The 25,978-nt window shown below is 39.2% G+C and overlaps 2 protein-coding genes and 1 long non-coding RNA gene across 15 annotated transcripts in view; 1 reads left to right on the top strand and 2 right to left on the bottom strand.

Annotated features, from left to right (window-relative positions):
- Positions 1-4,252: 4,252 nt before the first annotated feature.
- On the bottom strand, positions 4,253-23,189 carry LOC148422230 (zinc finger protein aebp2-like). 2 transcript variants are annotated; one of them, XR_015865928.1, is made up of 10 exons: positions 22,631-23,189; positions 20,712-20,922; positions 19,957-20,064; positions 19,650-19,836; positions 19,295-19,419; positions 14,285-14,352; positions 9,505-9,618; positions 8,080-8,109; positions 6,994-7,172; positions 4,253-6,702 (listed from the first exon to the last, which is right to left on the bottom strand). XR_015865928.1 is itself a non-coding variant. In XM_088417568.1 (9 exons), exons 1-9 carry the CDS (start codon positions 23,161-23,163, stop codon positions 7,166-7,168), a joined length of 1,383 nt encoding a protein of 460 aa, XP_088273694.1. In that variant the 5' UTR covers positions 23,164-23,189; the 3' UTR covers positions 4,253-7,165. The 2 variants fall into 2 exon arrangements, 1 of the variants encoding a protein (XP_088273694.1); XM_088417568.1 differs by having other exon boundaries at positions 4,253-7,172.
- LOC148422231 (uncharacterized) lies at positions 13,819-16,071 on the top strand. 2 transcript variants are annotated; one of them, XR_015865930.1, is made up of 4 exons: positions 13,819-14,175; positions 14,266-14,390; positions 14,584-14,689; positions 15,934-16,071. It is a non-coding gene; the product is annotated as an uncharacterized LOC148422231 (long non-coding RNA). The 2 variants fall into 2 exon arrangements; XR_015865929.1 differs by lacking the exon at positions 13,819-14,175 and having other exon boundaries at positions 14,194-14,390.
- A 1,297-nt stretch (positions 23,190-24,486) lies between the features above and the next one.
- The window catches only part of LOC148422229 (pleckstrin homology domain-containing family A member 5-like), a 74,534-nt gene continuing 73,042 nt past the window's right edge, over positions 24,487-25,978 (bottom strand). For 9 of the 11 annotated variants that reach the window (XM_088417094.1, XM_088417083.1, XM_088417086.1 and 6 more), the window contains one exon: positions 24,487-25,700. In XM_088417094.1, coding sequence (XP_088273220.1) covers positions 25,609-25,700 — 92 coding nt within the window. In that variant the 3' untranslated portion in view covers positions 24,487-25,608. The remainder of the gene's footprint in view (positions 25,701-25,978) is intronic. The other 2 variants (XM_088417084.1, XM_088417085.1) reach the window with 2 other exon arrangements.

Genomic DNA, 25,978 nt, shown 5'->3' with positions numbered 1-25,978 from the left:
CTACTTGTACACCTCATTGTAAGTTAGGACATTGTACATGGAAAAATAAAACAATAATTTATTATGAAAACATAAAATAACATGCTTTTGGTGTGTCAAACAAATGATAAAATGTTTTCAGGCACTCCCTGCTGTCAAGTGCTGATGTAGAAGTCATTCCTCTTCGGTGCACTGGATGAGTGTTTCTAAAGATGTGTGAGATGTCCTACTGTGTGAATAGTCACTGAACACAACACACCTGGAGTCTCCTTTCAAAATCGAGTATAGCACTGTACTGGCTTTCTATCTTTTTTTCAAAACCTTGCTTATAAAACCGAAAGTCAAAGTCTCCAAATGAAAACAGGCAAGTCATGTCGCCTGTGCCACTTTCACACAGTATGTGCACGCTCCAAAGCTACATGGATACAAATACTTTCTGGAGTAACTAAGTACTGTACATTGGCGCAAAATCGAACATGAAAAATCAACTAGGGCATCTTGCTTGCTTTTATTTGCTGTGTAACTACACAGGTGTTGCCTCAAGTGGAGCAGAGGAGATGATCGTCCAAGAGACAAAAAAAAAAAAAAAGTATTAGGTTACACGCGAGTGAATCTGTTGACTGATTTCTAAGCTATTTTTGATGACAGTTCAAAAGTCATTCAACGCACTCACCACTATTCAATCTTTGTTGCTCAGGCTTGGCAGCTATTGGAAGCTGGATGTGTAATTTGCCTGGCACCGGTCCAACATTGTGAACATTAAGGCTCATCTTGTGTTGGTCTGCCCAAAGCCATTGGCTAGTAGGACTACATTTCCCATGATTCTTAGACTTGGAAGCAGGAAAGAGAATTAGTTCTAATTTGACGACCACAACGCTTGCTAGCATGTCGCGTAAAGTTAAGTGAGGAAAGGTTCGGATTGGTTCCAAATATGAAACAATCCGATACGTGAATTCTGTGGATTGAATGGGACCATCCCTGAAATATATCCACAAAGGTCTTTGTGAATATATTACCCACTGATACCTTGACAATTGCCCAATGTTTTTTGCTGGGTCATGCATTTGCTATTTGTCAATGTCATTTTTCTATATTTATCACCTTTTTCATACAAGGTCCTGTTATGACTGGTTTGTTTCTAGATGTATCAGTTGCCATGCAGTTGCTGTGATCCTTTAGTTTGCATTATGTCATATAGTATTGATATAGGGCAGTATTTAACCTCTAGGTCCAGGGTGTCAAACTCGTTTAAGCTTGCGCCGTATGGAGGAAAATCTATCCCAAGTGGGCCGGACCAATGAAATCATGGGATATATTTAAAACTCCAAAATAGAAGAAAATTCAGCTAATATTTCCACCTGTACTTTGCATTACAAAATCATTTTGAGGGCTGGATTAAACCCATTTGTGGGCAAGAACTAGGAAATGCAAGGCATTATGTTAATGGTATGTTCTCAAAATGGAAAAAAACAAAAAAAACCAAAAAAAAACCTGTGTGCCCTTGGTTTTTGCTACAAGGTGGGGACGAAGACTCGGGTTTTACTTTCTTTCTGGAAACCTCTTGCCTGTGTGGAGACCATTTTGGTAGACCTCGAAAATTCAGGCTTTGGTGTTTTAAGTTATAATTATTGTTCAGTCATAATTAGCATTTTGCAGGCCGGATTTTGCTCCTGGACCTTGTGTTTGACACCGGCGCTCTAGGCCATTGTGCTAATTCCATAGAAATTGTGGAAATGTCCCTTTTATTTTGCAGATAAACTGTAATGGATACGTGGCGAGTGACGAGTCATAAACAGCGAGCTCTGAATATTGCTTTGATAACATTGGATTTTTGTCTATGAAGACTTTCTTTTTCCACTTTTGTGTCGTGTCTGCTTCTGGGTTGAAATTCTGCTCCTCACGAGACTTATGTATGCGAGGTATGTAGAACCTCAAAACCCGATACGGGTTTGCGGTTTGTTGTTGCAGCACGCCTGTAGATGCGTGGTGTTCAATCGCTTGGTGTGTTTCAGAGAAATTTTTCCTCAGTGGTTCTCTTTTGGGTCACTCAACGTGTGACAGACCTTACAGTATGTGTTGAACATTACCGTCGTAACCGCATTCAAGTAGATTTCAGTTTCTCCGAGGCTGCTGAAGTGTCTAAACTTACCCCCCCTCCCCCTTTGGTAACCTCAATCCTTCAGAGAAGGGCACAATGCACTACACTATATCTACACTATTTCATGGAAGGTAGGAGAGAAGCTGATGCTAATACCCCTTCACTAATTGGTGCTCCCGAGGGCCTGAGTTCAGAACATACAGAGAAAGAAAAAAAAAAAAAACAGTTCGGGCTAAGCATTTCTGCATCTGTCATCACTGGACAGTAAGTTGCAGTGAGTCGCTACCCTTGACCCTCGGGTATCCCGTACCCGTTGCCATAATGAACAAGAAACATGCATATAAGTGTTTGGATTTGATGATCACCAGAGCTGTACAGTGAAGTCGACTCTGCGGAGTCTAAATCAAATGAATAATCTCTTATTACCACAAAAACGAGAGAACAAATGTGGTCACAAGCATTTTAATGTTGCTCTTGTACTTTTTCTTCGACACAGTGCTGACGACACAATGTAGAGATGATTAAATCATTCCATTTCAGTTTCTTATTTGTTGAAAGAAAAAAACAAAACAAACTTCAAATGTTTGGCTAAAGGAAGGTCCAGAAATCATTGGTACCAAATGCATTAAGTATTCATTTAAAAATCTCAGTAATTGATTACTGAACTACTATTTAAAATTGATTACATGAAGCAAGTGCTAAAGTAATCAATCAATGTATGTACGAGAGCACTTGAGCACTTGACTTATTTTAACACTCTAAGAGTTAATGTAACTAATTACTATAGTACCAAAATTACTTAAAATAATTAAGGACTTAAAGTAAGCAATTATTTAACTATAAGTAACCAAAGTACCTAGGTAATCATTACATTAGTAATTACCTAAATGTATCAATTGCTTTTGTACTTTTACCTAATCACTTTAGGGCTTAATTACTTACAAAAGTAATCAATTACTTTGGAAAGCTGTATTGTCCATGTCAATTCATTCAGGAGTTTTATTGTAATATGCAGAGTAACACTACACAATGAAATTCTTATTCTGTTTACTTCCCCAAGCAGACTTCCATTCCACACAATCGAGCAAACAATAAAGTAGGCAACAAAAAAATGAATCATGTTAAGTAACCAACAAGTTTAGCACTTGAATGCCTAAATCTATTAGTCATGTTCATATAAACCTAATGTAATTACCTTATTACCTAAAGCATAGGACTCAAACTGTCGCAAACCTGCATGTTTTCAATGCTGCTCTATTAAACACACGTGATTCAAATGATTAGGATAATTTTGAAGGTCCTCCAGAGCTTGCTGAAGAGCTAATAATTTGAATCAGGTGTGTTTATGACAGAAGCATCGAAAACATGCAGGATTGTGGCCCTCGAGGAATGGCGTTTGAGAGCTATGACCTGAAGTAATTGATTATTTAAGAAGCTAATTCATTTGGAACCGACATTTTTCGATTCTCCTTCATCAAAACACTTGATTTTTTTTTTTTTATATATATATAGAAATAGCACCTGAGATTTAATGGACATTAAAAAATGTAAACATGAGTCTGTGGGATTCCATCCATTCATTATCTTCCACTTATCCAGGGTCGGGTCACGAGGGGAGCAGCCTCAGCAGAGAAGTCCAGACTCTGACATTGGTGGTCTTTGGATCGAATGTCTTAAATCTTGTCAGTAAATAAAAGACGCGCCAATTGTTCAACGACACAGTTTGATGGAGAAGCAGCGAAGGAGAAAGTATGTTGGGTAAATGGCCAAAGGGGCCATCTAGCCGAGTGGCAAAGAATCTGCCCGGTTAAATGAGTCTTGGACAAACACAATGGCCAAGCTTGACATGAATTCATGAAGAGGCCATCCCATTGCTTGCAGCTCAGCTGTGATGACAATTTATATAATCTCAAAGCATGAGTCAACGCGGAGTCGATCAGAAAGATTGTACTGAAAAAGCATCTTACTGTTTATAAAAGGCTAAGTACGAACCCATAAGAAAACTGAGCACAATTTACAGGTACCTGTGCAGTCATGCAACACTACTGTTGTGTTTTATATATAAAAAAGTATCAAAGATGACATACAATATTTATCCACGAGAAGCAAAATAAATTGACGATAAAATCATGACTAACATTTTTTTAATGTTTTTACAGACACCAAAAAAGCCCATGCGTTAGCATTGTTTATTGTAAATGATTCAGCACTGCATTGCAATATATGAAAACCCACAAAAAGCCTCAACAAGTGTTGCACAAAAAGACAAACGATTCTGCAGCAAATGTGAGTGAAGCTGCGGATGGATTCCAAGTTATAATAGTTGAATAGCAGAAGAAATGGATCCCTAATTTCCTTGCATCCCATTCATCCTTTGATCTTGTGGTTGCCCAATGTATCCTCTGCAAGATTATTCTTTGAGAGGTAGTCCTCAATGTGAAAGCGTTCCCCAATCAGGCTGAGCCAGCAAGTGTTTCCCATTCAAGGAGCGCACCTGCCAATCTGGTGATCATTCTGTTGACTCCAGCTCAAGAGTAAAAAAAAAAACCCTAGAAACACATGCTTTTGTAATCTACTGCAAATAATTTTGCGGATCTTGATAAATAAATAAAACGCAATATAATGTGCGGAACGGTTCAAAGTTATAGTCATACCACGTAAAATATTAGGAATGATATAATGGAATTGTCTGTAGTATGACTAGGCAATAGGCTGAGTGCCCAGATCCTTTGAAAAATTATGATGATAAATGTGTTTGCCGGTTCATAGCAAGTCGGAGTAATTTCAACTCCAAAAGAGAGTCATTTTGTTGACTAAAGTAATGTCTGCTTCGTACACATGGAAAATTCAACCTTTTAAGGCTTGCTGAGAAAAGATGCATAAGAACACTTCATAATGGGTAGAGCACTAAAGAAGGAGACTATTAACAGGTACTAATATGGATGATAATGAGCAAGTAACCCCCCAAGACCCAGAGTATTTATTAGTGCACACACACACACACACATACATATACATGAATTGAACGTCTAATTGAGTACTATCGGTAATAAAGAGCGTGAGCGCTGAAATCTGATTTGATTCATTTGTGAAATGAAAAAAACAAACAATAAAATACTGTAAACATACTTTAAAGGGAGTATGTGTAATTTTTTTTGCATGTGCCTGTGGGAGCTTTAGGAGCATTACGGTAAAAGCTGCAATACACACCATCCTCCGGCTGTCCATAGCTATAACCTCCTTAGGAGTGCCACCCCGCATGTAATATCATTTAGCGATTAGGTTAGGGCTGCTCAGTCAGTTGAACATTTCACTCCATGCTAGGCAAGTAATCTATTTTGTATTTTAGTAATTGTGCAGCACTTTTAGGTTGTTAAATGTGTTTTATAAATAAACTTGACTTGATAACTAGAACTACGGTTATATTTAAAACATACTGTTGGTTGTTAAGAACACATTTATTTGTACGTTTTTTTTTTAATTTATAGTAATTTATTCATTTTGATTGAAAAAAGGTTTAAATCTTACATATTGTCTCTTGAAGGAAATTCTGTTAAAAATAATATAAACATAATTCGAGCAATCTTAGGGGACTTATGGTCAGGGATTCGGAGTTGACTTGGATTTGTGATCAGGGACTCAAGACTTGACTTGGACTTGAAACTTAAAGACTTGAGACATGACTTGGACTTTGATGACTTTGCCCATATGGATCTAAACTTATGCCTGAGGCAAAGGCCTAAAAAGTCATTCATATTTTACTCAAGTGTTTATTGTAATTTGTGAAAATGTAAATGCAAATTTGCTTTAGTTCATATTTGTTTTAAATAAATATTGATATATGAACATACGACATAGGAGCTTTTACTTCCCCCACCTTGTTTATGGTAAATTCCACCTTGTTGAACACCTCACTGTGTCATTTGACCCACATCATCAGTGCTAAAGTTGAATGACGTCTAGATGTGGAAACAAGCCACTACAAGAGCAACACAACAGCCCTCCGCCCGAACTCAGTTTTCAGCTGAGTCCGACGAGGGTTCTGCCATGAGCTCGTCCACATCAAGCTCCCAAAACCTTTTGGCTGGAGGATGCCAAATAAGGCAGGCAATAGCTGCTATGTGAAAACAGCAAGCTCATATTAGCTCATCATATTGCTTCTTTCTGGCATTTCCGTATCCCGTACCCGCATCAGTGCAAACAACCTCTCATTTGTCGTTTCTGGCCAAAGCTCTTTTCTTTTCTTTTTATTAGAAACACAGTACTCAATTGAAACAGAACAACAGACAATAGAAAACACAACGAGTTTAAAAGGAATTCAGAGTGCTTCAATAGCTGATTTGTAAGATGCATACGATATACACTGTACATATTTTTGGGACTTTAAGTCACACATTTTCTTCATAATTTGTCTGCTTCCGCCACTTATACCGTATTAGGTGACACTTGAATATATATCAAAATTGGAGCTCGCAGTGGAAACCAACATATGTAGAAATATGAAAAACACAGTATTGGAAAAGGAGGAAGTGAAAGAAGTGAGGCGCAGGTTGGTGTGTCGGTGCTTGTCAAGTCTTTTTGATAAAGTTATCATCAGCAATTATTGCTTCTGTAACACACATTCACTTCAACACAGGTTAATATAGCCAGTCAAAAATCACTGCAGTTTTGACATTTCAATCATAATACTGCTTAAGACAATATGAACGCTCCATACGTCTTGACTACTGACCGTTAAGAGCTCATCACAGTAAATGCGGTTCCATAGGTCACACAAATTCACAACCATAACCATTTTGGTTTTTGTTATAAAAATAAATTATAAATTTGCATACATATTTTACACAAAACACTGAAAAGGTTTGTTCCACTAAACAGTTGATACAACACTGCGTACAAGGAGATAAGGTACTTACAGATTTTACTTTTCGGGAGTGGAAAAAAATGTTTTCTTCTGGAGTTGTACATGAAAACAAATTGTTCCCAGTTTTTCCATGTCCCATTGCAGAGAAGGGTGATAAGTGTCCCATCCTAATTAGAAAAAACTTCGAAGACCATGCGATAACAATTCCGTCCAGATATGACTCCTTACAGGCTGAGCAAGGTGTAAGAGAAAGTTTTTTTAAAATGAGAAATTAGTGATTAAAAAGATAAAAGCTGTATTATTTCATTGTTATACCAATTGTAATGTGTCTATTGATACTCGTTATTTACAGTGCATTTATGCATTTGGTGCTCTAACATTTTGTCAATATAAATTACATTATTATTTACATTTTACAGAAAGGGTTTCAAAGAGAAAATGGTAGGCATATCATGTCCTCGACAACTAATGGCCACTAATGTTCAAATAAGTCAATCAAAACTTTGGTCACACAAGTCAACAGGATAATGTCGCTTAAAAAATTATTAGGCTAACAATTTGTCAGTTTGTGATACTTAGACAAATTCCTCCTCCGTTGTATAATTCTGGCAAACATTTTCTTTCTATTTCTTTTTTAAATGAGATAGTGGAAGTGGGTTTCTTGTTTAACGCAGAGCAGGGGTGTCAAACTCATTTTAGGCGGGCAACATTGCAACATTGCAGTTATAGTTTCTGTCGGAGGGCCGCTATGACTGTGGAGTCAAATATATTTTAAGTCTGATCATCAGACATTTAGAAATCCGATGCTGCTAAAAACTGTTCAAAACTGGTATTGGTAACAAAACGTGTAGAAATTGAAGTCAACTTGTAGTCAAAAATAGCATTTGGCGGGCCACATAAAATTATGTGGCCGGCCATATCTGGCCCATGGGCCTTGAGTTTTTCAACTGTGATATAGACCAATGTGATGGTAGTAAATGTAAGGTCACATTGATTTTTTTTTGTGTGCAGTTTTTAAAATATATTTTATCAACTCATGTTGTATCATAAATAGTTTGAACATTTTATGAATAATAATAATAACGCTTGGATGATTAGATGACGGGAACATACTAATATTGAAGTAGATTGAACTTACCTCTGTTTTAGTCTTTTTTGTGGAAGTGCTCTGAAAAGAAATGGAAAGGTCTTCCTTTATTTTTATTTATTTAAGGAGAAGGCACATAAGGGAATTGGGATCCTGTAATAAACACCTATATAGATTTGGGGTTTTAAGAAATGATTAGCATTCTTCCTGGCTAAACATTAACCAAGGATATAAGTGGAAAAACAAGTGTTGGAATAATAATTAAGAATAAGAATGATTCAAAACTTGGCTACCATTACAAATGCTACCCTAACAAATAGGATACTGTCATCATCAAGTCTTACAAGTGGGATGTTTACGTATGTATAAGTGACCAACTCACAAACCTTTATCAGCAGACATGTAGACAAAGATTTGCGTAAATGACAAAAATGAATTGTGTGGACAAAAAGATTGATGTTGACATTCTTTCATCTTAAAATCTCTTATTTATAGTTCTTACCAGCCAAAAGGTTAAACCAGAAGTCAAAGTGTCTGAAATTAAGGGATTAGTAGACATGCACATTGTTGCAAACGTTTTTATCCAACTAGTCAGCTAGCATGTCCCAGTAAAACTGCCCTCAAATAAGCTGGAGATTCTCGCTATAAAATACCATAGCAACCAATAAAGGTCGAAAATACACCATCTTACCCTCCAGCACAAAATCTAACAGAGGACTGACTTACGTACGACTGTTGTTTACAATGCTGTTGTCAGAATCTGGACTGCGGCAAATGTAATCCATCACCCAAACCGCTTAGTTATTTGTCAATTCTGGGACCTCTTTTTTTGAACAAGTCTATGTCTATTTTGAATATAAATCTATTCAAGTAACGTCACAAATACAAGGTTGATGTTCCTTCACGTGTTTATGCCTCAGGAGAATAAATGTAAATAAATGACCTACAAAGTTGTTTTGATGGTTAGGCCCATTCACCGTTTCAAACACTTCCTGAAAGTATTTTTCCCCTAAGGTATTGGTTGCTACAGAACATTGAAAAATGTATGTGCCAAAACTTTAAATGCATTTTTCTCAAGAGGCAACATTCAACTTACTGTAACTTTCAACAATTCATTATGTACCTTCATGTATTCCGTAAAATTTTAAAGGAAATATCATATAGAGTTAAAAATCTTCATTTTTTGCTCAAGCTCGACATTTTAAAAACTAACCGTTTCAATTCACACTTATATACAATTGGACTTGTTTTGGCAGCCCTCACAAAGTTATTTCTATGGGAAACCTCTGCCCAAGTACAGTATGTGTCGCAAATAGGCACCAGTGCCCCCTGGCGGCACTCATAGCCTACAGAATGTTAAGCCACTCGTGATGAAGTCCTGTCCTCTCAAGGATGTGTGTTGGCTGGCTATTGATAAGCACTTGTCTTGCTTGTGAAGTATGCGCATCTTAATTGAAACCAAGTGCAGATTCTCACCTGTATATGTTTGGGTCCAGTAACATGGCAGTTTCCTGCGGCAACTGGGATAAGTGTACCACTTTTGTCTTCAGCTGAGATCGCTCCGTTTCATTCACCCACACGTCAGGCAGGCTATAAGGAAACACAGCCAGAGACGTCAGGAAGAGGAGATTTAAAAAAAAAAAAAAAAAGGATGGTGAGGCAGTCTTGATGACTGGGCCAGCGTGAGTGAAATGGACAAAGAGGCCCTTTTAGTTCGGAACGTTAACACCTTCCTTTGCTTGAGAGTACGTAGCTTGAACCGGACACGCAGGTAAACACGGGAGCCCGTACGAGAAGCAGAAACGACAAACATCCTACCAATTTAATTCTGTGTGACTTATGTGCACAGGAAACTATCCAAAGTACGTAGCACTAAGATTTGGAAGCGTGGCAAACTCTTCCATATACAGACGGAGATAAAGGAGGTAGACAAGCTCACACACTTGATGTGTTGCAGTGCTCAGCTGCACCTAACTGTATCCACGTCAGCACGGCCCCCCCTTGAAAGCAAGGAGTGTGCCAGCTTTGGCGTGGCATGTACGCTTGCAGAAGACGGAAACAAAGAGCTTAGCGAGTCGACTGTGCCTCCCCCGCCTCCTTTCTGGCCCACCCCCGTCTCCACCCCCAGCATTCCCCTCGTCACTATGTGCGTCATCACTGGAGCCCCCTGAGACAGACAGACGGACACACACACACGCACACACACAAAGCAAAGCGGCGGCTACCCTACCAAATTGCTTATTCAAATCTTTAATCAGTCTGGTGAAATGGCGTGAAGGTAAGGTTCACATGTAGGGCATTCAGGACGTGGAAGAAAAAGTGTTTAAAAAGTGCAAAAGTCAAATATTGAATAACAATTGCCATAACATTTATTGAAGCAGAATGTCTTTGATAATGTGGTCTGAATAATTCAGTAGTTTTTAAAAGGTGAAAAAGTAGAGCTCAATCCTTAAAGCAGACCGCTAGCATGAAAAACATTTGATGGTACTGTCATGCTGGCTGCGTTAACGCTGTAATTAATTCATGAGGCAAGGCTCGGTAAAACAATCAAATAAACATTTTATTTTAAAAGCAAAATACTGTTTTCTGTGCGCATTTCCACCCAGATAGCGAAAAAAAAAAATCAAAGCTGTGCACTGTATACATGTACTGTATTACTGTACTTTATGTACAATGGGGTCAAGGAGTATTGAGATGAGAAGAGTTTGAATGGTTCCGTCTTAAGAAATAACCACAACAGATTTGAATTGAATAAAGATGATCAAAGTGCAGACTTTCATCTGTAATTTAGAAAAGGAAGGGTTTTCAAAATATATATATATATACATGTATATATACTGTATGTATATTTTTTGGATGAACATTAATTTGATCCCAATGACTAGCTAAAGTTGACAGACTAATGGTTGTCATCAAATTCAATTTGTTCATCCCAAGTATTAAAAAAGTATGGTTCTGCATTAGGGTTGCTAAATTGCTCGCTCAGGATTGTGGCACAAATATATAACCATAACACTCACACAGTCTGCTGCACACATACATTATGCTTACGCAAACGTGCTGGGAGACTTGAGTCATTCAGTCAGCCAAACCAAATTAAAACAAATGGATGCGTTTTGTTTTCCTGAACAGAATGTTATTTGTCTTGATTATTGAGGAGGCAGAAAAGTGTATTTTGAATTTGCGAGCGCAGGTCTCTTTTGGGGGGTTTGCCTGCTCGAGAGAAGCCCGCTCAATGAAAATTGATGGCTGTTGCCAAATCTAGATGGTGGCCGAGATGACAGGAGCAATAAGTTCAACACAAAGCAGCAGCATATATTAAATTGCTAGCATATTAAAAGACTATTTGGGACTCAGCACAATGACCGCAGGATTCAAATGTCATTTAAAAAGACATCGCTGTGCAAAATGAAGGGAGGGAGGACACAGCAGAGGTATAGAGGCACTTGAGTGGCTGCCAAACAAAAGTAATGATATTTTTCCAATGCGCAATTATGTATTACTAACAGCTGGACTAGATAAGAGTTGCAGATATCTGCAATTTAGCTTTTCCAAGTCACAACAACATTCAACAATTTTCATTTGCAAAAACCTGCGACGTTGATTGCGGAAAGTAAGCCCGTGCGCATGAAAGGCAAAAGTAAGTGTTGTCAGGGAGTCAAAATTAGCTTTTAAATGTTAAATCTATTTTCCATTATAACCGACATGATTATTAGCTCGCTTAAAGTAAATGTTAAGTTTAGGAGACTTTGGTTCGATGTGTTGTCGTGGCAACCAAAAAGTCAGATTGCCCAGGCTGTTGACTGGTACGTCACAATATGCTATTTATTCCAAAGAGTAGATCAAAACGGATCTGGTAAAAATAAACAAAACAAAAAACAGGAAGATTTTTTTTAATTTTTGGCCTTTAACTAAAATATCTGCTTGCAATTAAACAACTGCTGCACAACTTTTCAAAGGTGGCTTGCATTATATATATGGATATTATCCAGAGTCAACACATGCAGCCAAAGCAAACAATGTGCTGCTGAATGCAAAGAAATTGGATATTCTTCACTGGCATGCACTAAAATCTTGGCAAAACATCTCAAGGCCGGGCAGTCATTGACTGCTAAGAACTTTAGAGTCAATTTAAAAACTCATTAAAAACAGAACGAAAGAAACTTTGTAAAACTTTCTCATACTTCTGTGAGGTTAACCATATGGTAAACTTTTAAAATGCGTGTTTACTGGAATTATATTTGAGTCCATATGGGGAGTGGTTTTCCCTTCTCCGTAAGATGCATTGGTGTTAAAACAATGACAGACACACAGGTTTTCTTTATTTCGTTCGAATTGGGTAAAATTTGTGCTAGTACTCAGAATGCAGTTACTGTGCCTGTCACAATATGAAGTGGCCAAGCGCCAAGATTAATAATGTGACTTCCCATAATCCTATGGTTCAAATGTCTTTCAGTACCTAAAAAGGCATATTCACTATCAAGACATTTTGACAAGTCTGTGAAATATTGTCACTTGTTCTACTCAAATTTACAAATGCTGACTCAGTTCGGTATTACTTTTCCTGATGATTCCCTTCAGTTGATGTAGCACTGACATTTTAACTCAGGAAGCCTGGGCTTTGACGATATTTAAAACAAAGAAACCTTAATCATTAGTAGAATGTGAAAATGAATTCAGTTAGCTCTGATTTTCATCTTGCATGTACTTCCACTACCTTACTACCTTACTTCTGGGTCTTGTATTTTTGTCTTCCTAACACAAACATCTGTAGCTGAGATTCAACAGAGACGTTCCTAAATGACCTGAACTCATCATTTTGTTCCCCCTCTATTTCTGTCTGTAAAATAGCTAAGGAGAATGAATGGATGAAGAATCAAAACAGGTTTGGCAGCAGAATGTTAAGCGGAAGCTCTCAAATTTTTAGATGCATCAACCAGTCTCCTTGGCTCCTTGTCATCTTTGTCCTTCTTCCTGCAGTAACCCCCCCCACACACACACACACACACCCACACACACAATCCCCTCTTTCTACCTTTCTAGCCTTCTGTTCATCATCTCCCTTTACAACTTTTCTGCTTGATTCCGCATTTTTCCTCCAGCCCATGTCCTTTTACTCTATGATCATTTTCAGACGCTGTGCAGTCAGAGCCTTTAATGGGAGTGCAGTAGCAGGCTCTTCCCTCAAGCAACAACATAAATAGACTTCGCAGTATTCTGTGAAACTCACCCACAAAGAGATGAGCCCCTTTCATAAACGCGGCTATGACCCCGGATGGCCTATCCAATGGGTCAATGAGCTAACACTAAAGTTTCCCTCCACTGAGCTATGATTGTGTGATAAAATGCTGGTGTCTCACACACGCACACACAGATGGGATCAGATGTATACGCGTTCTTGTACTTAATAGGTTATTCAAAATCATAAGTGCCATATTTAACTGATTCTCATTACATACGCATGTGAAGTACAGGCATTTTTAGAAAGACACTCTGTTTCACCATGAAAGAAATACATAGAAATGTGTCCTCTTCAGGAAATGACTGCAGCAGAAAACAGTGAGAATATTTATGTTTAAAAAACAAACAAAATCTTAATTATCTCTTAATTATTTGGAAAAATCAGCTGTTTACGTTCTCCAATTGTCATTTAGCTCTTAGTGGTGTTAGTGTCAGCCAAGGTTATTACCTTCTTGCTTTCAAAACTAGCAGATTGACCCCACGTTTGAGTCCATCCGTGTTCACACGCTGGGGCATTAAGATTACATTTATTTTGTGTTAGGAATTCTTCAAGCGCATTCGTTTTTATTGTTCTGTTATATCTTACTCTGAAAATGTTTACTTTTAATCTGGAAGGCCACACTATACTTTTGTTTCCTGTTTTTACCTTCCGAAAGTGATTGGCTGGGGTGGTTCTGCAAGTTTTGAGTTTAATCTCAGCAGTACAACATGAGTAAATGCCACTTTCAATTTATAACTAAGAACATGCAGCAGAGGACAAACAAGAATTAACACTCCCGTTCACATCCATGGACAAGTTTCACTTCAATCATTACGTCCATGTTTTTCGAATTATGGAAGAAAACCCAAGTACCAAAATTAAACGGATATAATATCAAGAAGAACATGAAACCTCCACAAAGGAAGGTCAGTGCCAGTACACCGGGCTATACCTTTATTAGTTTACATATTTATTCGAAGAATAATTTGTTTTCCAATGTTCCCATTATCACACAGAGGAAGAAGTTTAACTCACATGTCTTCGGGGGTCCAGTGTAAGAGAACTTTGACTTTTCCTGAGCCCTCCTTCCTTTTGGCTAGGACCTACACAAGGACAAAGTGGAAAAAAAAAGTTATTCCCAGTAAGTTATTTGTTTTTTATAATTAATTGTAAAGTCGGCCTTTACATCATCATTGTTTATCTTATTCCATTAATGAAAACAAACAAACAAATAAAAGCATTCATAGACGAACCAAGAGATTACAGTTGGTGTAAAAATTCTAAGACAACTGTGATCCAGCAACTATGATGGAACCCTTCTCCCTTGTGCGCAGGGAAGCAGCTTCAAAGACATGCCCCTCTCCAAGGAATAACGAGGCTTCATATTTCAAACACCTCACCCAATGATACAGACGCTGATCATTAACTGCAAGCAGCAATGTAAGATCTCTTCATATTGCATGTTGGAGTGAATATATTTTTAAAAATAAAAAAAGGTCCTCTGTCGGTCTTCAACAGGGAAGGGGTAGGCGTTTAAACATATTCTCCTGATCGTAAAAATAGAGTAGGCCAACAATTATCGATTGTCATGTTTTGTTGTTATATTTCAACATGGCAATCAAAGAACACACGCCTTGTTTAAGTCTAATTAATTGTGTTCAACACCAGAACAGCAAGGGGGCTCTAAAATACTGCAAAAGGCCTTCGGACCTAAATGTAACTTCAACTATTATAACGATCAATATTTGTAGTTAACTAAACCGTTTTCATAGTCAGAGAGAGTGAATACACTTTTGTTTGATGAGTGCAAGTCATGCAATGTGTACAGACAGGACGTTCAGTCACTTTACCAGCTTTAACTGTGCCCCCAAACCAATCGCAGCATGATTGTCCACAATTACCAACTTTCCATTTGTGAAAACACAGTTGGGGGGGGGTTCAGCCTCATTGGCCTTTACTTTGCATAACATTCCGCCTATCATGCTGTGTCAGTTTACAGTAAAACTGGCTTGGAATTCACACAAATATTGCCCGTAGGAAAAGAGAGAGCTGGAAAAATAACCAGCAGTGGCAAAAATAGCCACAGATATAACTCCTTGCGTCAAACGGCTCTTTTAAGTTAGGAATGTCTATTTTTAGGATGGTGAATGAACTCGCGTAGAAAAAGTTCTCTTACGCACACGGCTATCTGAAAAAGTAGCAAGGGATGGAAACTAGTTTAAAGAGAGAATGGAGGACACTGCACCAACAAAAAACACAGACCAAGACTTGCCACCCAAAATATATTATTTTGTTTTGTAATCTATTTTGTCATGGTACTTTTCACATGCACTGTTGCAGTGCCAACGTGTACATTACAGACAAATATTTATCTGGGAAAAAAAAAAAAAAAATCGACACACAAGAATTTAATTTGGGTTTATAAACGTTGAAAAAGATTGGCAGGTTGAAAAAAATATTAAATTGACTATGAGAGTTGCACTGATTAATAGACAGCTAATCAATTATTTAAAAAAAAAAGAGTATTTTTGATCAACGAATGATTTGACGTTGACCACATACGTAGTTGGCGGCTAGGGTAAACGTCGGAGACTTGTGCTGTATTAAACAATGACAGCAAAATTGACTAGCGGTTTCTTGGCATCTTTAATCAGTGATGACATATGATTTTTGTTTTTTTCCAGGCCGGGGAATTGATGTGGCTCTTTGATACAATGCCAAGAAAAATGGAGTCGAGAAAAGAGTCACTCTAGCAAGCTCTGCCGCCACCGCTGTGAAGACCAACTCAAAAATAAAAGCTTACTATGGCTAGTGCATTGATATCCATTTAGTGAGTTTATTTTGAAGTTGGCCTTTACAAAATGTCTTTGGCATGTGATGTGATGCTGTTGTGCCTTCCTAGACACGACATTTTTCATGGTGTGAGTCAACAAATAAGTACAGTATGTGAATGTTGTAAATGTCCCGTTTATGAACGGACAAAAGAAATAGTACTGACATCATAGGAATGGATTAGGTTTTCGGCAGCACACGCTGTAAAGTCTGCTGTGTTTGCAGGTGAATCGGTCAGTGTCGAGCCTTGAAAGAAGAAATTTGAAGGAGTGGCGGCTAGGATTCACAAGCCCGCTGCTCCAAAATGAGTGTGGAGGAAACAGCATCATTTTTTTTGTGTTTGTATATTTTCTAAACTGTCAATTTTCATTTGGTAATTATTTATCTTAGAATATGACCCTTGGATGGTTCCAGTATTTCTTTCCTCATTAAATACTGTCACTAAGAATATTGTTCCTCAGCTATCGTAGAAAATATCTTTTTGTTCCAGTCAAGTCAAATTTATTTGTAAAGCCCTTAATCACCACAGGGTCTCAAAGGGCTTCTCAAGTGAAACAAAAATCACAGAGAACATCGCAAATTCCCAACAGTATTCCCCGAACAAACATCTTGAGAAAAAAAATTCCTTAGAAATAAAATATGCACACGAGATTAGACATTTCCAAGGTCGAACAAGGGGCCTGCTAAATTGGGTGCAACAGCTGCTTTCATTCATTTAAGAAAATCAAAAGTCGGTTAATGATCGCAGATTCAAGATTTAATGCCAAGGTACGTTAAGGCTAAAGATAAATACGTTGGTCCGAGTTGGAGATTCAGTGATTTGTGAGGTGCCTACTTTAATGATAGCACTTAAGTCAAGCAAAACACTCAGATAGGGAGGAGGTCAAGAAAAGGGGAGCATGAATGGTGAAAAGTGAGCATCAGAGCCGCTCCAAAACAGGCAGTGAAAAATAGAGAACTGAAGGCAGGGGAGGGCAGGCCTGTTTTAACTGGGCTCCTGTCTCATGTCAGCGGGTCAAGCGCTGGATGACGCAGATGGGCGCAATAACAAAAATATCCCATCATAAACATGGCTGACTTACTCTGGCGTGTCAGCAGGCTCGCTGGCCAAACTCTACAAAAGCCCCCACAGCTCTTCTCCATCTCTGGCCTGCAGGAGTCCACTGGGGCCTGTGGTCTGATGCAGCACTGCAGTCCTCCTCGCCACAAATCTCCAGGGTTGGCGCAATGCAGATCATACACTCATCTGGCCTGATCTCCTTGATCTCCGCTTCCATGACCCGGACGTTCACCTAAACCCCTTTCCTCGTCTTCTTTCTAAATGCTTACATCACTCTCCCACCGCACATGTTTCCTCCTTCCAACCTTCCGGCCAAAAAAATGCTCGGACTTCTCTGAAGCACTTCCCAAGGTCGAGCTCCACATTTTCCTTTGCATTTTTCAATTCTGAGCTTAAAGTCAGTACTCAGAGTAATGCAAGAACACAGAAAAACACTAACAGGAAACAGCACAGCGAATCAGCCAACCATACATCCGTGTACATGAATGTTTGATCATTTGAACTACTCTGTAGCTTACAGAGCAATCAGCAGAATATCTGACCTATGAAAGGCAAGTGACTATATAGTTGTACTGTATTTAGCACAAATTTGCATATGAAACCCACCAATGTTCTCTTAAGATAATAATCTCATGCATAATCAGGTAAAAATGGATGCTTAATGCATGTGAATTGGCTACATGTGACTAACAAATGAAAGGAGAAAAGAAACAGACTCATCTCTTACAGCAGTTTTTCCTATTTCATTCGAGCACAATAAAGATGCATTAGTAGAATGCGAGATCAAAAGCACCTCGGGAGATTCTTGCCACTGTTCCCTTGGAGGGTAAACATGCCTTATACATCTCATGAACACACTAATTATTTTTGCAAAACTAGTCACTTGTGGCATGCTATAGGAGCAGAGCACAATTAAAATGCACTCTACAGTGATGCCAGCCCAGAGCATGCATTTGAAAATGGATCTTGTCGTTTATAGCCGTCAATAGTGGTGAGTGATTTAACTTACATCAACGGCATTCGTTCAGGGCTACTTTGAAAACTACCCTGAATGACTTTACTTACAAAAATAATTACACTTTTGTATGAGAAGTACAAGAAGGCCTATATATTTGGTATAGACTTTCTAGGTTTATTTAGAATAGACTTATTACTGGAGCATAATTCTGCGTGTGTTTAACATGCTCAACCAATACAAAGGAATGTGACGAAATGTTTATGAAATGCGGTGCATGAATGTTACCACACGCCACAAAACGTTTTTGATTTCAAACACCTGAAGCAGCAAACGATGGGGTGTACTCTAGCGGAACTACAAAGCAAAAGCTGCCAGTTAAAACTCAGCATCAAAAAATTGAATTTGTATAAAATATTGCCCATTTGTAAAAGCTTTTGAATGAACTCGAGATGAAAAATGTGTTTTCTATAAATGCACTAAAACTGGATGATTCATATTATCTCACACTTACGTTAAGAATGGCACTAGCACCATATACAGAGACGCAATTCAATTGTGTTTCCTGCGAAGTCTGATTCAAAGAAAAACAACATCAAGCCTTGAGGCAAAAAAAGAGGTTCACTTAAAGTGCACAGAGAGGGGGGGAAGCTTACTGTACGTTGCTGCTCCAATTGTGAAACTACCACGCCCCCTTCTGACCAAAAATAAAAGTGACAGACTTGCGGACACAAATTGTTACATACTGATTTAATTTCTTAACATTATAATGTTAAAATGTTTAAGGAGTTACCCAACTGTCTAGTCTATTTTTTAATCAATTGATTTATCAACAAGCGCCCAGGGACCTGGCTCAGTAAATGGATAGGGACAAACATTTACCGTATTTGAGCCATTGACAAAAGGAATTTGAGGCAGCATTTGTGATATCAACGGCTCAAATAGATGTAACTATTTCAGTTGATTAGTCCAACCAATCAGAACGGGTATGATCTGTCCACAATCTAACAATTCATGGTTTATTTTGCGAAATAACCCTCTATTTTTAACAAGTGGTATCTTGTTTGCAGAGTAGCATAGGGATACACACAGTATGTGGAAACAGGGGAAAAGCACGAATGTTCAAATACGCTTCAATTATTCTTATAAATTGACGCTGAAGGTTGTCAAAATAATAGTAAGTAAAAGCGAGACTCACTGTGCTGCTAAAGACCACACTGTGGCCGTTGCCAACACTTTCAATATGAGTAGAGAGGTTGAGACAGATGGCTCGATGACGGATGGCATCCATGGTTTGAGCATCAAAGAAGTCATGGGGCCTCGCTGTGGAGACAGAAAACAACTGATTAACATGGTCAAAAGATGGTCTTCTACAATGTTGCTAAACAGAAGGAGCTCACTCCTTTAAAGCAATGTCCCACTTCGAACGCATATTGGTTTGGACTACAATCTTTTGGATTGACATGAGGCAAGTGATCGATTTACGATAAAAGCGAATTGAACACAGATGTGTGTGTGCAGTGTGGCGTTAGAGTGCCATTTGGATTACGTACGTAGGGAGCACCTGCGTTTGTTCTTGAGTTTCTTCCTCTTGTTGAGGCCTGCCTTGGAAGGCGACTCCTCCTTGAGTTTAGCCTGGCTGGACATTTTAGAAGAGCTTTGCTGGCTGAAATGGCTGGGGACGTGGCGAGCCAGCCCTCCCTGGGAAGCGAAACTCGCCGTGCAGCCACCAACAACACACTGGAGCCAAGAGCGGGACAAGAGAACTAAAACGCTGAATGCAATCTAGATCTTATCAATTGTGAGATTATGTATTCAAAACAGTCATTCATTCTATTCAATGATGCTGACAGGAGTGACCTTAAAGGGCTTATCGCCACTGTGTGTCAGCATGTGTCTCTGGAGCCAACTCTGACTGGTGGATGGAGTGTTGTACACCTTGCAACCTTTCCACAGACACACAAACACCTGGAACAGCAAGATGGAGAAAAGGATTGTAAAGAACAACTGTTTTCATATACGCCATTGTAGATTGTCATGCACACTATGCGAGAATAATTTTTCATAAAATAACAAGGGCCAACAAAACATTCACTCGCTGACACACACACGTGCCACACCAGGCCAGGCTCCACCTTTGGAAGCCACATACATTCAAGGACTCAGGTAGTCTGTAGATTGTGAGTATAGAGAACCGAACAGGACAAATTAGAACCTGTAAATAGTGTTTAATAGAGTTTCTGTAGGTATCAGCAAATTTAATTTATAGCTTTTTAATAAAGTGGCAGAATAGTGCAATTTTCAAATTAAGAGCAGATTAATTGAAACAGGAATCAATTGATTGTGAAATTGTTTTATAAAGACTATTTTGCGAAAATATTCCTTTATTTTGTTAAAGGGCCCCTATCATGGAAATGACACTTTTGGAGCTTTTAATCATGTTACGGTATTAATTTGTCATCCTAAACACTCCCAAATTCTTATTGTCCTTCTTTGGTGCATTTTGCTAATTTGCATTTGCTAATTCTGTGATAATACCACCACAAGCATGCCTGTGGTGTCAATTTTTTGATGAATATACAGAACGAATATTGTTAGTATTCTAATGTACTAACCCCTCCTCTCTGTCCATCCACATGGACACTCCGGATATGTTCAGCAAGATCAGGGCTAGAGTTGAAGTACTGAAGACAAAGGTCCCAGCAACAGGAGTAGGCCACGGTCTTCACAGCAGAAGAGCTGGAGCTGCTTTGTCCGTTCATCATAGCCGGGGTGGAGCGCCCACTGGACACCGTGCTCTCCATCTCCATTAGGGTGCTGCTTATGCTGAGGAGAACGCAGATATGTGATTCAGCAAAATAAAGAAATGAAATAAATACGTGACTCTACCTGCAGTTATTCGCTGAAAGCAATAGCACCTCTTAACATTCAGAAGCCAAGAAACAGAATTTTTGTGACGTGAGATTAGAAGCTGGAGAAACAGTTAAAAACCATACAAAATCTTTTTGGGTGGGGTCAATTAGTCGAGGACATGTGATGTGGCTATACCCGTACCCCTCCCCCCCTCGGCAACAAATATGAACAGGTGTCTACTGTGTAGTGGTTGTCACATTTGTCTAACACGTGAAAGGTCCAAAGTTCAAAACTGGGTGGAAAGTGTCTTGATTGCATTTCTTAAAATGTATTAAACGTGTAATGCCAATTAAGTTTAATCTGATCTAATGTACTTAAGGAGACATGAATAATAAATTAATAAATTGGTTGGGAAAAGCAACAGGGAACAGCAAAAATGTTACATTTAAGTGACAATCAATATAAATGCATTGGAGAAAAAAAATCAACTTAAAAAAATCTTGACAAATAAACTTTTGGTCAAGGGTGTTACAAAACAAATTTGAATGGGCTTTCCCCCCAAAATTTTATGTATACAGGGCAATTGTAAAGTAACTAATTAAAACAATTGAGAATTTATTCATGTTGTCATATTTAATTTTTCCAAATGTATGTATTTTTCATGATGTATTGCATCATTACAATAAATCTGTGTACCGGTAATTGTTTTCTTTTCAATCGTCTTTTTGAAACCCTGCTAATGTGGGTGGACATTATGACACTAGAGCAGTGCTTCTCAATTATTATTTGCCAAGCTCCCCCTCTGAAAGAGACCCCCCAGCACACACACCTAAACCTGAATGCTTTTTAACATTTAAAAAAAAAAAATCAGCTTTCAACAACGGTTAATTATTTTTACAGCGTTTGGGTTACAGCTTAGTCTATAACAGAAAAGTGCACACACCAACACACACACACACACACACACACACACACACACACACACACACACACACACACACACACGCACACACATGTGCGCAAAGTGCCTGAAATTTATAAAAAAAGAAAAAAAGATGGAAATTCTCATTTTATTGCGATTACACTTCACATGACAAAAACCAAGCCTTTCCCTTGGGGTCATCCACGCCACCTTGCATCCCCTCAGGGCTGGCCCGCCCCACTATTTGAGAAGCACTGCACTACAGGAACATACACACCTAGCTGCACATTATGAAGTATGGAGATCCCCGATCAAGTGCAAAGATGTTGGAGGGCCACACTAAAATGACCAAGAATTGCCATGCAAAAGTCATTGCTACAGGATCTCTGACTAGTACTCAAAGAAGTTGGGTATGTTCCATTAGGGTCAGGCATCCAGAAACTGTTGCAGGCTTTACATTTCAAACAAAATAACCCATTTCAAAATAGATGATAAAGGAAAAAAAGCACATCGTACATTTATTGCAATAAATCATGGAATATACACAATGTTGAAAAATAATAAAATAAATTAGTATTATAAATCAGGGAGTTAATTTTCGATAGATAGATAGATAGATAGATAGATAGATAGATAGATAGATAGATAGATAGATAGATAGATAGATAGATAGATATTTCCATGTGGTGGCGCATCTGCGAGTAGGCGAATCTGCGGATGCTAAATCAATAGTATGGGGGGGGGGGGGGACTTTCTTACCTGTCTTCGGAGTCCATGCGGCTGAGCGGTTCGCCATCCGAGGAGGACATCTCCACACTCGGCCGCCTCTTGTCACCCAGCGCCGCGTCTCCGCCGCTCAGCTTGTCGCCGTCCTCACAAGGGGGTTTCATGTCGTTCTCGTCCATACCCGAACACCGGCTCTCTTCCCCTGGCTCGTCTTTAGCGTCTTTTTCCGTGTCGCCATTGTCATCCGCAAAATTGTGCAGCGGCTCCGGCGGCACCTCGTCGGAAGGTAGCTCCGCATCTTGAGAAGCGGGTATAGCCTCCTGGTCGACCGCTTCTGGAACGTCAATCGGCGGCGCCTCACTCGCGGCCTGCTCCGCCGCCTCGCCGGCCTCTGCCTTCACCTCAATCATTTTGGGCTCCCCGCAGCAACCGGTTGGCTCCTCTGTTTCCGCTTCGGCTTTGCTGTCGTCCTCGGTACGCGGTTCATCCTGAACGGGGGCGCCATCGTCGGCAGACACCGAAGGAGTCGCCTCGGAGGAAGGGGAAGCCATTTCCGTGGCAGCCATAACGCGCGGAGGACTTCGGTTGTCAATGGAAGGGGCGGGGCCTAAGACAGCTTGCCTTGTGATTGGACAGAGTAGCCACATTTGTTTGGCATTTAAATGCGCCATGTGTTACTGTCAGTCTTCAAACTAAACAATAGTAGCGGTTTTGTTCATCTGGAGCAATGCACAAGTACTGTCATGATCTAAATTGCAACCATTTGTCCCATGACTATACTATACTATGACGTCCTTTTCAGCTTCATTTTTGTTATTTTCCTTCTTTCTTAGAATTTCTTGCTTATGCTACCACAAGCGTACCCGTGTTGGCAATTGGGACACAATAGAGCCGCGTATCCTCACAAGGGTCACAGGCTTGCTGGTGCCTATCCTAGCTGTCTTCGGGCAGTAGGCGGGTGACACCGGTAAACTGGTTGCCAGCCAATTAATTGCAGGGCACACAGAGTCGAACCATTCACGCACCCAATCAAACCTAAGGACAAGCAATATAGTATGTCCAATACACCCGCCATGCATGTTTTTTTTTGGAGTGGTGAGGAAGCCCCGAGAGAACCCACATGGGTTTGGGGAGAACATGCGAACTCCACACGATTGCCGGAGCGAGGTGGACTTGAACTCGGGTCCCTGAAATGTAGGCGGACGTGCTAACCACCGCAATGGTGAATGAATAAAATTTCGCGGCTAACTAATATTCCAAAAATGCACCATTAATCTGAATGTTCTGTTCAGACTACTGGGAGCACATAGAACATATTGACTCACGTTAAATTCTAAGCTCGGTTATACTGAGTCTTTAAATTGTTTACTGTATTTTTGGAAGTTTGATGTTTAAAAACAGATCTCGAATTGGTTTTAAATTATTGCTTGAGTATATTTTTTTTCCACCCTACGGCTGGTGTGGGCTAATCGTATAAATAAATCTTGGGATTTACAGCATGTTTTTCTTTAAACAAAGGATTTCGATGTACAGTACTGCTTCGTCACGTTCTGCGCGTTGTGAGCCACTTTGTTGGTAGTGAATCTGACCACACGAGGGCAGTATTGCATTATTTTTAAAATGCTTCTGGCAACAGGATATACATATTCCATAGTGCCACTGTATACAGTGTATACAGTGGCACTATGGAATCAGTGACTTAAGTTTGTTCAGCAGTTTAATTAAACGTTAACCCTGCATAATTGCATGGATTTTTGCAAGCATCCTCTCCCACTTTCCCAGCATGTCAGGTTGATTGAAGAATAAATTGTTCATACATGTAAATGTGTGAATGTCTGTTTGCCTAACGCCGTAATATTGACTGGCGATCAATCAAGGGCATAGGAAAATGGGTGAACATAGGGCTATTTATTTTCTATGTCAGAAATTCCTGTACAGTATTACAGATAACACTGACTCAGCACCTAAAGCTCAAAGTGGATCTCATCGGGTGGGAAGGGAACAAGCAACAGCAAACAAAAAATATGTCTTTTTTTTTTTATTATTAAGAACAGAAACATTGAATATGCTATAAAACAGATGGGATATAGACATTTTGTAAATTAAATCTAGTAACCAGGGGTTGGATACATGCTTCCATTCTGCTGTAGCAAGAACAATATATACATAGTAAGCCTCTTAATTACAATTTGTACAACTGAGAAATATGCAACCCGCATTCATAAACATTTGAGTTAATTATTGCATCTTTACAGTTCTGTGCCTGAAAAAACCTACATGTCATAAAATAGAACAGTCCCCCCCCATCTCTCTTTAAATATACCTCAGCAATTACAAGGAAACAATAAAAGTCTAGCGAGACTTAGATCAGAACATTCGCACAATGGTTGTCAGTTTTTAACACAGGCTGCAAGGTGTCATTTTAAATAATTACAACTTAAAAGAAAAAAAATATCATATTAGTCTGCAGTACCAATATGGGGCTTCCCTTCATTATGTTTTTCTACTAAACATAGCAAGCGAGAATGTGTCCACAGTAAACGGTTAAATATGAATGCTTAAATAACAAATCAAACAACAGATTGAAGCAAACCTGTAAAACTCCATGAATAATTTAAAACAGAGTAAAAATTTCCCAAGGTTAGGAACAAAATAAAAGCAGTGTGGGAGTCCGGAAGCGATGAAATGTTATCGGTGATAGCGGCAGCAACTTGGCAAGTGCTTTGGATGTCACAGTGATCACACACACAAGTCAGATTAAGATTCTGGAGACGCTCTTAGCTGTGGGTATTTGTCCGCTGTTATTTCCTTCATGTGTATGTTTTGACTGAAGCCAGAGCTTGCGCTGAAGAGAGAAAGAAAAGTTGAAATCAGACATCATGTGGTTGCACAATTTCTAAATGTCAGCTTCCCCGTGCCTCCAAACTAATGCTAAAAACAACACTGAGGAGACTGGAGTGTAAAAAATGTAGACAAAAGACAACAGGTGATGAAAGGCCTTACTGGTGCTACTACACACACATGAAGTGAGAGCCATCAGCGAGCTGAGGCGGAGTGTTAGGAGATGGCGAGTGGGTTGGGGAAGATGACGACGGACTTTTCACTGCAAAACAACACAGCAATATGTTCAACACCACAGCACACACCCCCCCAAAAAGGGCACAGCATGCAAGAAATCTATTGATACTTCACATGTGGAAGTGATCAAATATTCCTTCTGGACTAAAAGGACAAAAGCACTAAGACACATGTTAATCATTAATCAAGCAGAGGTTGGGCTGCATACCTAAAGTTGTTGATCTGGTCTCATTTGAGCAGTTTTCCTCTCTTCTCATCAGTCAGCAAAGCCCAGTTGACCATAATCGATGAGTGGAATCACAA

This window comes from Hippichthys cyanospilos, chromosome 6 (genome assembly GCF_059441005.1).
Source record: "Hippichthys cyanospilos isolate Australia breed blue-spotted pipefish chromosome 6, RoL_Hcya_1.0, whole genome shotgun sequence".
NCBI classification, from domain to species: domain Eukaryota; kingdom Metazoa; phylum Chordata; class Actinopteri; order Syngnathiformes; family Syngnathidae; genus Hippichthys; species Hippichthys cyanospilos.
Note: the sequence above shows the minus strand (reverse complement) of the source record. Positions and strands in the feature narration are given on the sequence as shown.

What these genes read in the sequence shown, in the direction of transcription:
- LOC148422230 (XM_088417568.1), bottom strand. Translation starts at nt 23,163, where the DNA reads ATGGCTGCCACGGAAATGGCTTCCCCTTCCTCCGAGGCGACTCCTTCG. An exon ending in CGCATGGACTCCGAAGACAG is followed by an intron (nt 20,923 to 22,630) that starts GTAAGAAAGTCC and finishes CGTTCTCCTCAG; the next exon opens with CATAAGCAGCACCCTAATGG. An exon ending in GTGGCGATAAGCCCTTTAAG is followed by an intron (nt 19,837 to 19,956) that starts GTCACTCCTGTC and finishes TCTTGGCTCCAG; the next exon opens with TGTGTTGTTGGTGGCTGCAC.